Source organism: Megalobrama amblycephala, linkage group LG6 (genome assembly GCF_018812025.1).
Source record: "Megalobrama amblycephala isolate DHTTF-2021 linkage group LG6, ASM1881202v1, whole genome shotgun sequence".
In the NCBI taxonomy this organism is placed as follows: domain Eukaryota; kingdom Metazoa; phylum Chordata; class Actinopteri; order Cypriniformes; family Xenocyprididae; genus Megalobrama; species Megalobrama amblycephala.
In genome coordinates this window covers 38,024,455-38,043,486 of record NC_063049.1, presented here as the reverse complement: position 1 = coordinate 38,043,486, position 19,032 = coordinate 38,024,455, and the positions used below count along the sequence as shown (strand labels likewise).

At 38.4% G+C, this 19,032-nt stretch overlaps 1 protein-coding gene across 6 annotated transcripts in view; it reads left to right on the top strand.

Annotated features, from left to right (window-relative positions):
- pde1a (phosphodiesterase 1A, calmodulin-dependent) overlaps window positions 1-19,032 on the top strand; it is a 133,605-nt gene that overhangs the window by 36,037 nt on the left and 78,536 nt on the right. For 3 of the 6 annotated variants that reach the window (XM_048194509.1, XM_048194512.1, XM_048194510.1), the window contains exon 3: window positions 14,264-14,290. The exons of 1 other annotated variant lie outside the window; for it this stretch is intronic. In XM_048194509.1, the coding sequence (XP_048050466.1) occupies window positions 14,264-14,290 (27 nt within the window). Of the gene's footprint in view, window positions 1-11,581; window positions 12,763-14,263; window positions 14,291-19,032 lie in introns of those variants that run through there. 2 more of the 6 variants (XM_048194513.1, XM_048194514.1) reach the window with 2 other exon arrangements.

Below are 19,032 nucleotides of genomic sequence, written 5' to 3'. Positions count from 1 at the left end.
GGGCCTCAATCAATAACTAATGAGACAGAGGTGGAGTCTTTCATTCTCTCTTGTTCAATGTGACGCAGATCAGACAAGCATCGCATTTGTGGATTGACACACAAAAAGCATCTAACAATAACACAAGGTTCATCGGTGCATCATTTCAGCCATGACCTTGGAGAAATAGCAGCACTTGCATTTGAAGCTGTCATTATGACCTTTTCCCCTGCCTCTGGTGCTTTCAATATGTGTCTGTTGGCTTTAATTTGTTTTCCATTGACTTTTTCTAACTCTTTCTAAATCTTCAAACTGCTCCAAACAAATCTTCGTAACCCACGGTACCGATCCTGTCATTTGCATGCTCCCGTGAGATTCTGCCGAATGCCCCCACATTCGTGACAATCAGGGTATTTGTTTTTCACTCTTGCTGTCTCCATGTGAGGTATCCATGGTGACAGTCTTTGGCCTCTGCATTAGGCGGTCGGAATAAAGATGTATCATCAGTATCATCGGTTTAATAGTCTCCAGAGACTAGACTGATAAAGTTCCTCAGTGCTTGCTGCTGGAACACCACAAAAGAGATTTACTGCATATTAGTGGCCTTTATGATCTTTTCCTTATCCTTATATTGGCCACATTTATCATTTTTATGCTGTATTTACATTACATTAATTTATATTACATTTACATTAATTTTATCTGAGGCACTTTTATCTGAGGCAACTTTATCTGAGGCAACTTAGAGGAACTGAGGAAGACACGATCATTGCATCAGTATGAATTTGTAGCAGTAGTTTTAACCAAAATGAACATTTTGTCAACATTTGACCTCATTAAATTACACACCATACGATTTTTCTTTTTAGTTACACTTTATTTTGATGGTCCACTTTAGACACAGACCTAGGGCCCTATCACACACCCAGAGCAATGCGGCGCCAGGCGTGACGCAAGTGTTTTTTCACTAGTTTCAGCCCCACACAGTTATCATTTTCACGTCCAGCACCCACATTGTTTAAATAGCAAATCCACTCGAGCCCATCTGTTTGCCCATGGGCGTGATGGTCTGTAAATGAGGTGTGTTCAGGCGCATTGTTGGCATGTTGCTATTTTGAGGCAACTAAAAATGACTGCACCATTGACCAACAAAAACCTGGTCTAAAGTCAATGCAGTATTTTTTATTTTTTTTGTTATTTAAAGAGCATGTTAGTAATATGTGCCTATACTCTACTTGTTACACACACAGGGACATGCAGCAGCACACAAACATGCCAAATATTCATGATAAAAGGATTACGATGTAAAAGATTATTATTGTGTACATATAGATAAAAATGCCTACAGTACATGTCATAATGGATAGTCATTGCATGTGTCATAATTACCTATTTGCAGTAATGACGATTGATATTGGCAAATTATTTGACCGATTATTCCCAAAACACACCCATGAATCATTAAGAGGCGTACAACCGTTTTGGACCATGCGCCTGGTGTGTCGACTATTTTTTTTCCGACGTTAAACTAGGAAATTTGGATTCGGATGTGCCCTAAGTGCACCTGCACCATGCGCTTCAGACCATGCGCTTAGATCATTAAAATAGGGCCCTTAGACTTCATTATAAGTAACTTTGCAAATACATGTCAATTGAGGGCGTTTTCAGACCTGTAGATCGTTTGCTTTGTTCTGAAATAGGGATATAATTTGTTACAATGTTGCATTTTCTTTTTGGTTTGGTATGCTTTCAAAAGGCAATATTTCAAAACTTACCAAAATGTGTTTATGCAAGTCACATGCTTTTTGTCATCATGCATCCCCTTATTGGTCAGAGTTTCCTCTGCGTCATCCATCAAGATTGACAAGTTCGCTCCACAAGCTTATTGTGGCTTGTTTGCTACTGTCGACACACATATGAATGTAGCAGCCATTCCCACATTATTATATGACAGTGATGTGGTGTCCCATACTCGGAATTTGTGCTCTGCATTTCACCCATCGAAGTGCACACACACAGCAGTGAGTATTGAACACACACACCCGGAGCAGTAGGAAGCCATTTTTGCTGCGGGGACATGCAGCAGGGGCCCGGGGAGAGATTGGGGGTTAAGTGCCTTGCTCAAGGGAACCTCAGTTGTGGATTATAAGAGTGGAAGAGAGCTCTTTTCATTCATTGCCCCCACCTATATTTCCTGCCGGTACTGAGACTCGAACCCGCAACCTTCAGGTTACATGTCCATTAGGCCACAACTGCCAATATAACATAGCCTATATAATGCAATCAGAGCAGAAATCAAGGCTTCGTCGGGACTGCATTCTTGCAATGCACGGAGAAGAGCAATTACACAACATTTTAAGAAGAAGAGACGCTCTTTGGTTTTCAACTGCGATAACTAGTCCTCACTCACAGAATCAGACACTGCAGCTTTTTATATAACACTTTTGCCATTATGAATTATGATACCGTTTGGTTCGTTGGTCCTCAAACAAACCGCTCCAGAATTCGTTTGCAATCGGGCCGAGACCACCTCGTTCAGGCGATCTCGGAGCGATTGTTTTGGTGCGGATCCGAGCGTGATTGCTGTGTTCATATATGCCTAAACGAACCATACTAAGCAAGAAAATGCACCAGAAACAAATGCTTCAAATAAGCCAGGTGTGAAAGCACCCTAACTCTCATTAGAGTATTAGTAGACTATTAGGTTACGGTTCTGCTTAATAGAATAAGTTGATGTAGTTGCAAAGTTACTTATAGTCAGTAGAATGTCTGGGAACATCAAAATAATGTGTTAGCAGATATAAAGCAGACAATCTACTAATACTGTAATCACTGGTAGTTGACATATGTGACCACGGATGTCACGGAAAGTAGGGACACAAGTCGGTTCTGGGGCATTTTGAGTTATTCACAGATTCTGAAAGTGTAGTTTCCAAGCTTTCCAACGATGTGTAACACATGGAAATCTGATAATATTTGGAGAAGTTGTAGCCATTTGAAGGTAGGCACTTAAGAAAGCTCTATAGGGAGAAAAACGCCTCTAAAGTTGCAGTTCTCGCCTGTTACTCCGCAGCTAAAGAATCCAGCCGTATGTTGTACATAATATCTGGAGAAAGCTTCTGGCTACATGACTGTCTCCCATGCAGAGAGTTCTCTTTTCTCCTCGTGCAGCATTTACAGTCAAAGTTACGGATTTTCACCATTTCTCTGTCTTTATCCCCATCAAATGTTACTATCGATATAGCCTCTGATATCTTACGGTCCAACTCGTCTGACGCCAGTCCGATACATTCTTCCTCGTCTTCATCTTCGCTCAGTTGCAGATTAGGGATATTATTCAGTCTTATTATGCTGCTTTTATCATCGCTCAGATCGTCTTCAGAATCAGTGAGCGCTTGTTCATAATCATCCGGCTTTTCGAAGAAGTACTTCAAAACATTTTCGGTGTAACGGCCACGGTTCAGCTCGTCTGCGATATTCTTTGCGACGTCCATCTTCACTGAATTTTGATATCAGAGCCGGTCAGAGCGCTGCATAAATAAGTAGCCACGCTTCCCTTGGAGGGCGGGAAGAAACAAAAGAAACAAAAGCCGGCGTATCCGATTCCAGTATGGAAATACACACAGACAATGACACGCCCCTACTATTAGGTTACGGGATTTTCTGGGATAGAATCCCAGAAAAACAAGCCGATTTCAACCTCAAAATGTATGCTTTAAAATAAACCAATACTGCTATCTCAAACACGGAGAGGCTTCTTCGTGATCTCAACTAACAGATTCTGCAAAAAAACGAAAATCACCAATTTTGAAAAAAAAAACGCTTCTTTCTCATTTTGCTCGATAGTTGTGCTGCCGACTTGTGTCCCTGGTTTTCGTGACGGGTCACATATAGTTGCAAAGTTACTTACAGTTAGTAGAATGTCTAAAGTGGACTGTGGAAATAAATTGTTACGTTCTTTTTTCATAAAACACAAAATGAGATGAGTATCTGAGCTGCTGTGATTTATACTTTTAAGCTTTTAAGGCACCATAAAAATATTATAAAAGTTCAAAAGTTCTTCTCAAGTCATATGAGCTTTTATAGTACGGTATGTTTTGGCCTTTTTGTTTTTTGACCTAACAGAAATAATCACTATGCATCTCCTTTAGTCTTTCACAGAAGGTAATAATGCTGTTGGAATGACATTGGGGTGAGTAAATGTCAAATGTTTTGGATGAACTATCCCTTTAAATGTTACATACATGTGAGTGCGATCATGTATAGCTGTATATACGAACATCCTGTCTAGACGGTTTGATGATACATTGACATCTTTATAGAGCATCAGTTCAGCTAAATGTATGCTATATTCATTAACTGTTCCCCTCTGGTTTTCTTACTGTAATGGCTGGTGTATTGATTGAAATGAAGTGATCTTTCTAGACATGATGTTAAACATAATTAAAACTGAACGTTTTGCAGTGTTCTACTACAGGCCAGGGAAGAGGGCTCACACACCACACATGATGGATCCATAATTATCCCCTGATCTTTACAGAGCTGGGGACAAACCTTTCGTAATGTAAACCATAATTGGGAAATGGCTTTAAAGATTGATAAGGCTTGAACCTAAATATTTATTAACTGAGCAGTTAGGAAGGTCATAGTCCTGGTATAATTGAACCTTTGCTAAGCTCCGCCTCCTTCATTTCTTTTGCTAACTCAGACGGAGAACACCCCATAGGAATGAACTGGAGATTTTCAGCTGTGTTATTTTAGTATTATTTATGTAAAGGGATAGTTTACCCTAAAATGAAAATGAAGTCATCATTTATGCACCCTGGTATTGTTCTAATGCAGTATGCCATTCTTTCTTTTTCAGACCACAAAAGGAGACATTAAAAAAAATGTCCTGCTCACACTTGTCCATATAATTAAGCATTTAGCATTAAGCTTTCAACTCTTTCCCCATCAGCATTTTTTAAAAAGGTGGCCATGCAGCCACCGCCTGCGTTTTTGATAATTTTTCAAAGAATACACTTTGCATAAGCAATGCTTTTATCGCTTGTTTCTGCTTCTTTTTTTTGCCTGTGTTTTGATCAGGAGATTCTGTACTCTTTCAGAAGTTGTGTAATAGTGCCCCCTACCGTATAACAGTGAAAACATGGAAGGCCGTAAAATTCCGTCAATGGCAGGGAAAGAGTTAAAAAAGATACAAAAATATCACAGATTCCATGCGACTCGTGTCGTATATTTCAAGTGTTCTGGGGGTATACGATAGGGTTTGGTGAAAAAAAACCTGACCTTTGCCATTGGTCTTCTTTGTACGGCGTGCGTTTGTGAGACTCCAATAGAGCCGCAGTTCACTCCATTTCTAAAAAAGTATACTAAAAAATATCCCTGTACTTTCTTCACTGAGTTGAATATCTCCCGACCGGAAACGTAACTGATGACAGTCAGAATGACAGTTGACAGATGTGAACATGATAAGTTTTTGTTGTAATGAACGCAATGGATATATTCACCTCAGAGAAGAAAGTTCATGAATTGTATTTCATTTCGCATTATTAATCTTGATTTCTCACAGCTTGTGCACTTTTTCTGGGTGAGTCGGAGTGAACTGCGGCGCTAATAGAGTCTCACAAACATGCACGTCATGTAGCCGTGCACAGAAGACCAACGGCCAAGGTCAAGATTTTCGTCAAATAATACATACAATTTCGATTTTTCACCAAACCTTATCGTATGCCACTAGAACACCTGGAATATATGGCATGTGTCGCATGAGATCATTCTGTGATACTTTTGCATCTTTTAAAAGCTTGATGCTGGTCGCTATTCATTGCCATTATATGGACGAGAGCAAGCGGGACATTTTAAAAAAAAAAAAGTTGTGCTTCTTTATAGCTAATTTTGACTTAGTTCCATGATTGATGAATTTTGCAACATCGACACTGTTATTGAACTGAATCGAATGTGAACTGACTCTATTGTCTTGTGTAGAACTGCTTTACAGCAGAATTTAGTTTAGGTTTTTTGGTTTTATTTTATTTCAGCTTTAATTCAATTAACAAATGATTTTGAATTTGAAGATTTTAGGAAAACAATAACAACACTGATAAAATGTAATTGAATCTGCAGAGACAAATCAGAAGTTGGTCAGTAGTGTTTTTATGGCAATGCTTTGCGAAAGGTCATTTGGCAGTTCTAAGTATCATCATTTATATTTAGAGGTTTTCTGGGATGTTTAAAACATGAAGTGGTTGGAACTGTGGGTAACATAAAAAGCCATTGTACTTACATTGATGTGGGTTTAAATCTGTCACATTCAAGCCCACTTTGTTTCCTGTCGTCTTTAATAAATAGTACCAAAATCAGTGATTCTGAATAATGAATAAAATAAATAAACTGTATTTGTAAATTGTAAATAAACTGTAAAAGTGTCTTTCAGCGCTCACATCTTTCAAAGACTACATTCATGCCACATTGTCTTTGTTACATGCATAAAAACTCTTCACATCCAAAGAAGTCCAGGACATTTTCAGTTTTAAGCTGTCATTAGTAAGTAAAAGCCAAGCTTGTGAGGAGTTATTCAAATTAAACATGAGCCGCACATGTATTTAAAGTGTCAAATGTATTATACATCATATGTCATGCTGTCTGGGGATGGGGATAAACATTGACTAAGCTTTTGGCTTTTAAAACTCCATTTAATTAAGAGGCACAACCAAAAGGAAACACCCACTCTCACATTATAACATTAACCTGCTTGATGGTGATTGTTCTCTGACGTCAAAGCATGTTTGTCCATGAACCGAGAGCTGTGAAGATTAAGAACAAATGTTTGTAAATTACAAATCAGGGTCAATGGGTGAATCTCGAAACAACATGCCCAGTTCTCATTTCACCACAAAATTATTTGAAATTATGTATTGTATACGAGTCAATGAATCTTATTTTAGGAACATCAAGATTGTTTTCTTATTTCATTATTTAAATGACAAATTAAGCACGATTTGCCCTTAAATTATTATTACTGTAATGTGTCTAGATATTTATTTTTGAGCTTTTTTTAAGTAATTCTCATTAATCTTAATGGTGAACAATCATCATTTTATTCTCTTCACTGTAATACAATGATAAATAAATGTATATGTGTGTGTGTATGTGTGTGTGTGTGTGTGTGTGTGTGTATACATCCTAAAAATAGGCTCCATATTTTCTACACAGAATATAATTTCTTTTTATATGAGCTGGAATATGAATATGAGCCAGACAGGTTTTGTGAGATTCACCCCATTATTCTCGTTTCAAAGGCTGAAGCCAGTCAATGTAAAAAAGTGAAAGTATAAAATTTTTTACTTTAATGCTGCAGCTATTAACACACTTGACTGATGGCTGTTTACACGCATGGACACATGACCCGCATCCACCCCCGTATCAGATGTGAGGTTCTGCCACAGCATAAAGCCCTGAATGAACGAGTGATGAAACACTAGAGTTCATCAGTAGGACAGTGGCTATGTTCCAAATCATTGATTTGACTTCATAGGCAGCATTGTGCATGATCCTTTACAGAAAAGAATCCCACAATGCTTTGCTACCAGCTCAATACAAAATAAAAAAATAAAATAATAAAAATATCAGATGAAACTAGAAAGTGATGATTATAAATACAATTCATTAAATACAGTGTTGTTTTTTTACTATTTATAAACTATTATAGTATTTAATGTATTTATAGTATGAAAATCAAGTTTTTAATGTTGTTCATATGTCTATCTGGTGTTTTAACTTGCTTTAAGATCGTTACAAATCATGTGCAAATTTATAAGTCAACGCCATTGCTGAGTTTTTTCTCTTTAAAGGTCCCGTTTTTCGTGGTTTTTTGAAGCTTTGATTGTGTTTATAGTGTGCAATATAACATGTGTTCATGTTTCGCGTGTAAAAAAACATAATTTTTTTCACATAATTTACTTATCTGTATACCGCTGTTTCCACTGTCATAAAAACGGGCTGATGACTTCCTTGTTCTATGAAGTCCCTCCTTCAGAAATACGTAACGAGTTCTGATTGTGCCAGCGGTTCCTGTGTTGTGATTCGACAGCAGCTTAGCGCTCCTTACCCGGAAAGGTCACGCCTCTTACCATAACGTGGAGATGCACGCGCTCAGTGTTATTGTAAACATGTCTTTAATTTTACCCTATCAATTTGAGCCGGAATCAGACCCGGTGATTGAACTGCGGGATGAAAATAACAGCGTTTCGATGACATGGCGACAAACACACTCTACAAACGCAACTCTTGTGTATTCCTGTGGGCGGAGGTTAGTCAAAAAACTGTTTTAGTGACGTCATTAAAGAAGGAAGTAGAGGGATGTAGTCCAAACTTGCCGTTCGATGTAGGCGACTTCTGTTAAATAAAATATCTCGCTTGGCATTGAACTTTGAGCTTTAAAATTTTACAGATTTTATTTATACTCTAACAACAACATTACACACTAACTAAAGTTTGAAACATGGGATCACGAAGAACGGGACCTTTAAAACTGCAGTAAACCAAAGACAGTCTCAAACCTGGGGTTTGAAATCTCTGGTGTTTCTGACGTCACAAACTACCTTGTAACCAATCACGGTCAACGTGGCTTTAGCATATTATTAATTGACCGCGCAAGGGAGTCTCAAAAGAAGGTTATCCCGGTATATTTTTCAGTTTATATGAAAAATTGGGTAGATTTAGCATTATAGCGTATGTATGATGTATATAACGATGTTATGATGAACTATATGCCTTTCTTCACTGATGTTCTGAGTTGTTCAAAGCATTTCTAAGGATGCTGATTGTTAAGCCCCAAGTATACTTCACTTTCCGCGCCCGGACGCATCACGCGCACAGTCACATCCGTGAGTCTTTCAAAGTATACTACACCACGGATGCGCACGGATGACCGCGTTCGTCACATGCGCAGTACAGTTTTTTCTATGCTCTACCAGACATCGGAGAGCAGCACTGAGTCGTGTCATCAACGGGACATTCACTGGACATGATCGGAGAAGAAAAGAAGTGCATCCTTTCTCATATTTTACTTATCCCCCTCCATGAATTTGCCACCCTAAACACGTCTTTGTACAATTTCAAACATGAATTGTACAAATGTGGTTACTTTCTAATCTCTTTGCACAAACGCTGGTCAAGTTCGCTGTGTTTTTCTCTTTTTTCAAGCATGTTGTTAAACCGGTATTTTCACACTCTTCTTTGACGGCTGAACACTGTGCTCAATACTGTGCGTATTGCCACCTAGTGGACTCTTCTATACTGCTTGCGCATGCGCTGTTGCACGCGGACTGTCCGCGCAGTCTCGAAATTTGGCCTGCACGCGGCCAGGGTGCAGAATTACGTCATGCGGACGGTGCACGAACGCAGACGGCCGAATACCTGGGGCTTTAGAAGACAGCTGTCTGACTCGTGAATGTGAACACGGTTTGTGTAACATTAGCAACACATTATTAGCTGTTTGATAACGTAGTCAAGCAAAAGGCTAATCATATTAATTAGCTTTATGTGTCTGACATTGTAAAGAACGATACCATTATGCAGCGTTTACCTCAGTAAGTTGACCAAGTGGATTTCTGAGCTGGAAAAAAAAGTTTAAATATGTAATTTTGGTGATCAAAGATGAGTTTCAAGGGATAAAATTATTGACTGCAGAGGGACTTTGATCATTTTTAATATATATTCAAATTTTTATAATATAATGTTTGCTTTTATATTAATTTTATATTTAGGTTTCATTTATTTTTACAAAGTTATTTATAGTAATTTTAGTATTTGAACTTTATTTTCCATAGCAACATTCTTTTTTTTTTTAAGTTTAAAGGGTTAGTTCACCCCAAAATGAAAATTCTGTCATTAATTACTCACCCTCATGTCGTTCCAAACCTGTAAGACTTTCATTCATCTTCGGAACACAAATGAAGATCTTTTGATGGAATCTGAGAGCTTTCTGTCCCTCCATTGACTGCCTTTGCAACGACCACTTCAAAAAGATCATAAAGAGATCGTAAAACTAATCCATATGAATTGAGCGGATTCGTCCAAATTTTCTGAAGAGACTCGATCGCTTTTTATGATGAACAGATTTAATTTAGGCTTTTACTCGCATATTGATCAGCGAACATTAGCAGAAGCTCAACCGAACCTGAATGATGAACCTCATTGGTTACGCAGCACGTTTGAGCTTCCAGAAGAGGTTTGTGATCGAGTCTCTTCAGAAAATTTGGATTAAACCGCATCAATGGGCCCCGGTCGAGAACCACCGGTCTATAGCATTGTTTGCATAGCAACATGCTAACACAAACTCCTGAAATCAATCAGTCAAGTCTTGCATGTGCTTTGCATGAGAAGCAATGTTGGCATGACGCAAAGAATTTCTGCATATGTAGAGAGTTCCAAATCAACCACGCAAGGTTCCATTTCAGTTAGAATGCTGCCTTAAAAGGCAGTAGACAGCAAGGCAGCTCACTAGCTGTTATGTTTGGTTAATGGAGTTCTGTGCACCGTCTAACCATTGACACTTCTCTGACTTCACAAATCACAGTGGTATGGCACGTCAAGAGGTCCTGGAAGTGTCTGTCACAACCAGAACCTCTTAGATGATCATACTGTCCAGGCCTAGATCGTGTCTGAACAATCTTCACTGATCGTTCGGTAGCCGACAAGCACAAAAGCTTCCCTGATGTGCTTTGAATCAAACTGCACCTTCTTACTCTTGTCCTACTTGCTCTTTTGTGTCAATAATCACCATCATCATGACTGCAATCATACAGGATAAGTGGACCTCTATAGATAACCCAACACAGTTTTTATTTGTAGTCTTTGTTGGTGCTCTTTTCTGTCTCGGTTTGTCTGTCTGTCTGTGCGTCTGTCTCTACACGAGACCTTCAAGTCATTCTTTTACAGCCGTAATCATTCCCTCTAAAGCCATTTGTATGGCAGTGTGTGTTTCCATAGCAACGTCTTTCACCATTTTAGTGCCGAAAGTGAATATGAATGTGTTTTATTTACACACACATTGTCCCAATTTATGCATTTCGATTAATCAGAACTGTTTTATATGAAACAAATGGCTAAATCAACCCTCCTGACTGTCAACCAACACAATATTAAACGGAAAATAAAAACAGAAAAACGAGAGATGAGAGGCTGTTTTTTTCACGTAATGCAATTTGAACAAAATGTGGTTATCTTATTACAGAAAATGGCATAGCAACCATCTGAACAATCAAAATCACTTTTACGTGAATTAAGAAAGATTTAGAGTAATCAGCCTGGAAATAATCTCAGAATATACTAATTTCAGGCAATTCCTATGTGATGAAATGAACTAATGAGAAATTAGTTTTGTTCCTATGCTAATGCAGCAATGATTAGGCCGTTTTACATTGTAGAGTGTAATCCAATAGACCGGTAACCCAGAAGAAGTGATCATTAAGATTCAGCCTATTCATGCCGCGGATGCTCCGTAGGCAGGAGATGATGTGCCCTTCCCCCTAATGAATGAAAATCAGCCATGCCTGGCTGCAACAGCACCCCCCAAAAAAATCCCACAATCCTCGTTCCATTCTTATTTACAGAAACGAGATATAGAGGTGCTGCTATATTAGGCAAAGTGCTCTTGTCTCGGACTGGAGCACGTTTGCTGATTTGATTCTCCGAAGAATCCCTTCATGGTCTTTCTGAGTGTGTGCCTTCCTAATAACCCCTTATATTTCACAAACAATCATGAAATTTTTATCAGCACGCTGCTTCTTGCAGCTGCGCTGGAATGAGAGGATTAGAGCGTGTCGAAACTAGGCTGCCGTGCACGAGACGAGCGCAGGATGCTGTAATGCACAGGTTAATTTCATTAAAACGCCAACCCGGGACCGGGAGATGCCGCCGGGGGAGCTTATCGTTCAGCTGGCCGACGGAAGGGAAGTCTCAGCAAAATACGACTCGAGCAGCCGGCTTCACGATGGCTTCTTCTGAAGTACGATGTCTCGGAGAAGCTGGGGAATCTCGGCCCCCAATGGGCAGGATAATGATGCTGGCGAGGATGTGAGGAAAGAGGCTGTGGAAGAGGAGGGGGAAATCGCTGATCCGTTTCCAGCCAACGGATTCCATTCGAGGAGCGACACTTGCGACGCACACAGGTGCCCGTTTCTTTCCAGTGTGGGTAGTAAAGGCGTGTGAGTGTTTGTGTATTTGCAGTGGTATAAATGAGTGAGATTAGAGATGTCAAAAGGGGACAACGCAGCCTCCATCATAGATTGATTGATTGAAAGGCTGAAAACAGCAGGGTGAAAGAGCAAGAGGGAACAGATTCCGAGAGGGTGATAAATACTCATAAGGCACAGCGCTGCTTTTCCGGTCATTGGGAGAGAGAGAGCGAGCGAGAGAGAGAGAAACATTTGTGTGACGTGTGTGTGTGTGTGACAGCGTTCCCTCAGTGCGTAGCAGAGAGACAGGTCTGTGCGCTGACACTCACTCCAACGGGCTGATGCACTCTGGAGCTGCGAGCAGGACCCTCTGGGAGACGTGTGCCGCTCGAACTGTCGGAGATGCTGTGAAGACTCGGAGCTCTGCGCTACACGTGTTGAATTGCATACCTGCGTATCCCTCTGCATCTTAGAACACTCCACACGCTCGTGCATTCGCTCAAACCATGGATTCTCTGGCCAACGACACGGACGGGCTGGAGAACTCCTTGAAGTACTCCAAGTGCGACCAGACGGAGAAAATGTGGATTAGGCTGAAAGGAATGTAAGTGCTTCTTGTTTCAATCTCTTTCATCAGCATGACTGGAGACCCTGGTTTGATTCCTGGCAAGAGAGAGAATGACAGAGCTGTTTGTGAGCGGTATGGTTGTGTGCACTGCTGGGAGTGGGTGAATTTTGACTCTTGGGGCAGCAAGTGTGTGAATGTAATACTAATGAGACTGTCAAGCCTAATCAAGCAATGTTGTTGTTCACATACTTGCTTCTACTGACAGTTTTGGTTAATGAATTCAAATCAGTCTTGTAAGGTTAGGGTTCAGCGGTGTTTGGATTGTGTCATTTTGTGCTGAAACAATCCAAACATATTTTTTTTGGGATTTAATTTTTAATGAAAATATGACGTTGTATTTTGCATTTCACCACCAACTCTGCGGTTAGTACAATTACAGCTAACAGTAGTATTGTGCACAATATGCAAATTTAAATGTTAATTTAACGTACATTTAACTTGTTTTTTTTTAGCAACAATTAATAATTGGTCATCTATGAAACATCAAAGTTAACTAAAAATGCAAACTTATTTTTTTAGCCACAATAAATAATAATAGGTCATCTATCAAACTTATTATTCAAAACAGAAATAAAGGCATACACACTTGGACTCATACAATGCATAAAACCAAGTTTAAACAGTTAGTACATTCAGAAGTATCAGTAGTTCATGTTATACACACAGTAACATTTATTTAACTGTAATTTAACGTTACTATTCCATCTCATTTTTCTGCTATAATGAATCATTTAGCAAACTTTATTCAAAACAGCAATTTAATGATAAACTTTGACTCTTAAATCTTGTTATTAATAAATTCATATTTTCCAGCATAAAAATTACTTTTTGTTGTTGGTCACTGCTAAAACATAATAACGTTTAGTGTAATGTCAAATGTATAGGTGCTGGAGCAAAGGGCACTCTAATCAGGTGCCGTGACCTATAACAGAAGCAAATTTGTAGAAAGTCAGAGTCACTGAATTGCTGATCCCGGGATTTAAACCAGTCTAGTTCCATCACCTCCCTGCAAAGCTCATCCAAGCCTCTTTGGATCTATTCCTATAGACCGATCGTGCTCATCCATTCATCCCATCTTAGGTAGACAGTGTTGTTTTGGGATGCGTCGAAACGGCCCTACTGCTCAACATCCAGTCCACAGTTGTTCCTTGTAAACTCTTTGTTGTAATAAACACAATCAAGAGCAAAATTAATTATTTTATTATCTTTAATATATAATCAATATGTATTAATGATTTGCAATACGTCGCACTGCGCTATCGATTTTCAACCCGTCAGTCTAAAACACATCAAATAACAGCTGCTCCATGTGATAACTAATTCACTGCAGCGGGAAAGCGAGAATTCCTTGTAATCCTGGCTTTGTTCACACGCTGTTCTTGTCAGTCCTGTACTTTACACACATAAAAGTACTTTCTCCCATGGCATGTGCTCATTATGGCTGCAAGCTAATGTGCTTCCATTTTTTGTCTTACAGGCAGAAGTACAAACGCACATCTCAAAGGTAAGTCCAAAGTTGGTCTCTATCTGTGTCGCAGCAATTCATTGGAGGGACATTTCATGCATGACAAGTAATGCAAGCTAGATGAATTGAACCGCAATCTTATCACTCCAGCTGGGTCACTAATGGTTTCATTGCCACCTCCATAGCGTGGGGGTTGCGTAATGGGTAAAGATCTGGTGTGCTAACGTGAGGGTTGCAGCTAAAATCACGACTAAATGGGCTGATCAAGGAGTTGGAGAGATATTGACATTACAATCCAGCTCTTTCACCTGTGCCAATGAACATGGTGCTTCGAGGAGACCGTCCCTGTAATTAGGCTTTGTTAAAGGGCTAAGCGTCTCAATCCAGACAAAACCTCAACCAGGAACAAGACATTGGAGTTCTTCCATTTCCATGTGTGATAGCCCACACAATACAAACTGCACTCGCTGTCTGATGCTGTCTTATGATGTACGGATTACAGAAGTGGGGCAGCTCTGGAATGGAACGCTGAAGAGATTATGGTAACGTGTGCATGGCAGATCTGTATTGATATTCCTAAAACATTCTGGTTAGGGTTTGTTCTAAAGCCCTGACACTAAGTATTGAACTTGTGCTATTGATTCAGCCCGAACCGTTTTGTGGACACTTTTAGCCTTGGGTGTGCTTTTGTACAATTGAAACTTTCATGGAACATTGATAGAACACTTAATGTAACCAACAGCGACAATGTCATCATAATAGCCGCATTCTGAATTATGATTGTTCTTCTTTCTTACATCTATTTAAATACTGATTTGTGATTGGTTGCAGTGCACAGTCACAAAGGAAGTGTTACAATACCTAGCGAGCTCCCTACTGTCTACATAGCGTGCTGCTTACATAGACAGCACCCAAAACCTGAGATGGAGGCTTGACTCACAAATTATTTTAAATAGAGTTTGATGTTGCTAAGCTAACAGCACAATACTCTAACATGTATAAATGCATAGCATGCACATATTTTGGGTAAAGTAGTCAATTTTTAATTAAACTGAACAATTTTTTCAGCTTTTCAGTGTTGATGATATAAGGACATACAATGTCTTCCGAAGCTTGTGTGGGGTTTTGAACAATATTAGTATAAATCCTTATCATTTCTTAATGTACATTGAAAAAAATTGTGGCTTTGAAGCAATTTTCACTCAGAAAATGCTCAATTTCACAAAGAAACGGCTCTATAGAAGCTAATAGTTTCATTATTCAGCTCAAGTCAGTTCAGTGGGGCAGTCGTGGCCTAATGGTTAGAGAGTCAGACTGGTTACCCGGAGGTTGTGGGTTCGAGTCTCAATACCATCAGGAAATGACTGAGGTGCCTTTGAGCAAGGCACCTAACCCCCAGTCACTCCCCAGGTGCCACAGCAAAAATGGCTGTCCACTGCTCCGGGTGAGTGTGTCCACAGTTTGCAGTGTGTGTGTGTTCACTACTCCTAATGTGTGTGCACTAACTGGATGGGTTAAATGCAGAGGACAAATTCCGAGTATGGGTTACCGTACTTGGCCTTCCTATATCACTTATGTTGATTCAACTCAGTTCAATTATTGTCGATGCTGCTTCACTTGGTTTTGGAAAGGGGCATGGTCAAAGATGTCCATCTAGAGCATGTTTACATAAAAAACAATGGAAAAGCAGAGCAGAAAATGCATTATGTGTGAACAGCTTTGTTACAGTTTTTACGTAACCAAAATCGCATTGAGCTGCTTTATTTTGGCATTGTTTTGAATGAACAACGCAACTGCGCCACATCAGTTGGGTTCAGCTGGATAGGTTAAGAAAAACATGAAAACGCAACAAAACTTACATCATCATCACATCTCATGCGTCACTGCACTGTAAAAAAAAAAAGAATTGTTGGTTTAACTTAAAACGTAAGTTACCTGATTGCCTTAAAATTTTGAGTTCATTGAAATGAAAAATTTGAGTTAATACAATGAAGGTGATTGGTTTAATCAACAGAAACTCAAAATATTGTTATCTGAACCACATTAATTAGTTAAGCGGATTTGACAAAAGAAAAAATGTGATGACAAATCATGAAAATAATTTGTTATAGTGTTATAAGGGTGCCTGACGCACACCTAAAATTTGAATGCACCATTTTTGCATTCGAATGTGGATTTTTATTTTAAATTCCAACAAATATTCAAAATTCAAATTTTAATTTGACAGCCCTATTCTTAGTGTCAAGACAACAGCAAACACTGTAATAATCATTTTCATGATTTGTTATCACAACATTTTTTACTTTGTCAAATCAACTTCAATAATTAATGTGGTTCAGATAACATAATATTTTGAGTTTTTGTTGATTAAATCAATCGCCTTCATTGTATTAACTCAATTTTTTTATTTCAATGAATTTCAAAATTTTAAAGCAACAAGGTAACTTAGTTTTTTAAGTTAAACCAACAATTCTTTTTTTACAGCAAATGCAGCATTTTTTTTATTATTTTTTTTTACCAGAACTAAATCCCTTTCCTCAAACTTTAACGATATTCATTTGCTGCCTTGCAAGCAATGCTATTTCCTTCAGTAAATGCACATTTAGGGACCCATATTAAGTAGTCAAATAATCATGAATGAATAATATTTGCCAAAGTGTTCAAAGTACCTATATAATACAGATGTAGCACATAAACGTGTCAATGCATTTTCTTTCTCTCACACACATACATACACAAAGCATTACTGACTTTGAAGGGCCCTGATGCCTTCACTGGCCCTCCTCTATGTGGAAACCTCTGTCAAGCTCTTTTGTGCAGTCCAATCAGAGCAGTCTAGTTCAGGTGAAGTGGCCCTCACACACCCCCACATTACTGCCTCTGATGCTAAACACTCGCCTGCCCTCAGTAACAGCCCCACATTTATGTAATGCACGCTGAGAGGTGCTACTCAACAATGGCCTTCCTTCAAAGCACAGCTCTCCACTATCAGTTAGGCGGACCTCAGCGTGTGTACTTTAGAGATTCTGTGGAGAGGACAACAACATCTCTGCATCAGTATTCACCTCAGGAAACAAGAGTCGATTGGTAATTCATGTGTCAAAATCAGTCATGTGCTGAAGGTGTGAGAGGTTTATGTGGAAAACTGTGGTTACTGTAATTGGGTGAATCTCACAAAACCTGTCAGGAACAAGTCCAGGTCCCCAAAATCAACAGAAAGAAATAAGAAATTATAATTAGCTTGAATATAATGAAGCCTTCTTTAGGACCATTGTGTTTTTTTGTGAAATTTTTTTCATAACATTTCCTCTTATTTAAAATGAAAAACGTAAAAAAAAAAAAAAAATGTGTTGTGGGAAAAAATATGATTAGTATTGTTTATGTCATGGTGGAATTGATGCTGGTTAAAACATATACAGTTGCAAGAAAAAGTATGTGAACCATTTGCAGAATCTGTGAAAATGTTAATAATTTTAACAAAAAAAGGGATAACACAAAATGCATGTTATTTTTTTATTTAGTACTGTCCTGAATAAGATATTTTACATCAAAGATGTTTACATATAATCCACAAGACAAAAAAAATAGCTGAATTTATTCAAGTGGCCGCTTTCAAAAGTATGTGAACCATTGGTTCTTAATAATGTGTGTGGTTACCTGGATGATCTATGGCTGTTTTTTTGTTCTCTGTTCTTTAGAAAAGATTCTTCAGTTTTCCAGCATTTTTTGCATATTTGAACCCTTTACAGCAGTGACTGCATGATTTTGAGATCCGTCTTTTCACACTGAGGACAATTGAGGGACTCAAACACAACTTTTAAAAAAGGTTCATTCACTGATGCTCCAGAAAAAAACATGATGCATTAATAGATGCGGGGTGAAAACATTTGGAATTTGAAGATCAAGGTAAATTGTATTTAATTTGTCTTCCGTGAAACATGCAAGTATCTTCTGTTGCTTCCGAAGGGCAGTACTGAATGAAAAAAAATGATATTCAAGTGGAATAAGAAAAATTTGGACCTCTTCATCCTGTTCAAAAGTTTTCACCCCCCGACTCTTAATGCATCGTGTTTCCTTCTGGAGCATCAGTGAATGTTTGAACCTTTTTTAATAGTTGTGTTTGAGTCCCTCAGTTTTCCTTAGTGTGAAAAGATGGATCTCAAAATCATTCAGTCACTGCTGGAAAGGGTTCAAATATGCAAAAGATGGTGGAAAATAAGCAATTTTTTTGTCTTATGGATTATATGTAAACATCTTTTATGTAAAATATCTTACTTGGGACAGTACTAAATAAAAAATAACATGCATTTTGTATGATCTCTCTTATTTTGTAAAAATATTGCACATTTTCACAGATTCTGCAATACTTATTCTTGCAACTGTATGTGTTGCATTACAGTAATTTGTAATAATGAGAATCAGCTTTTAGAATGAGATTTTTCCCTTAATCTCAATAAAACAAAAAATATTGCGGAAAAAAATAAAATAAAATGTAAAAACTCAAAAGTAAAATGTTCAGATGTATTTCAGTAATTAGAATTTGCAGGGAAAATGTGCATGATTGTTACTAAAATAATGTTACAATGGAAAAAAATCTTAATGGTTCTAAAAATAGACTTCATTTTCCTTTTCATTTTCATGAGATCCAACCAATGAGATCCCATTTTGTAAGTGGTCGTTTTGTAGTGTGAAAGGTATATTCAACCACAATTAGTCTTATGGAGTGAACTTAAATAGAATGTGAGGTGACAGCGTGTGACACCTTATAATGCAGAAGATAA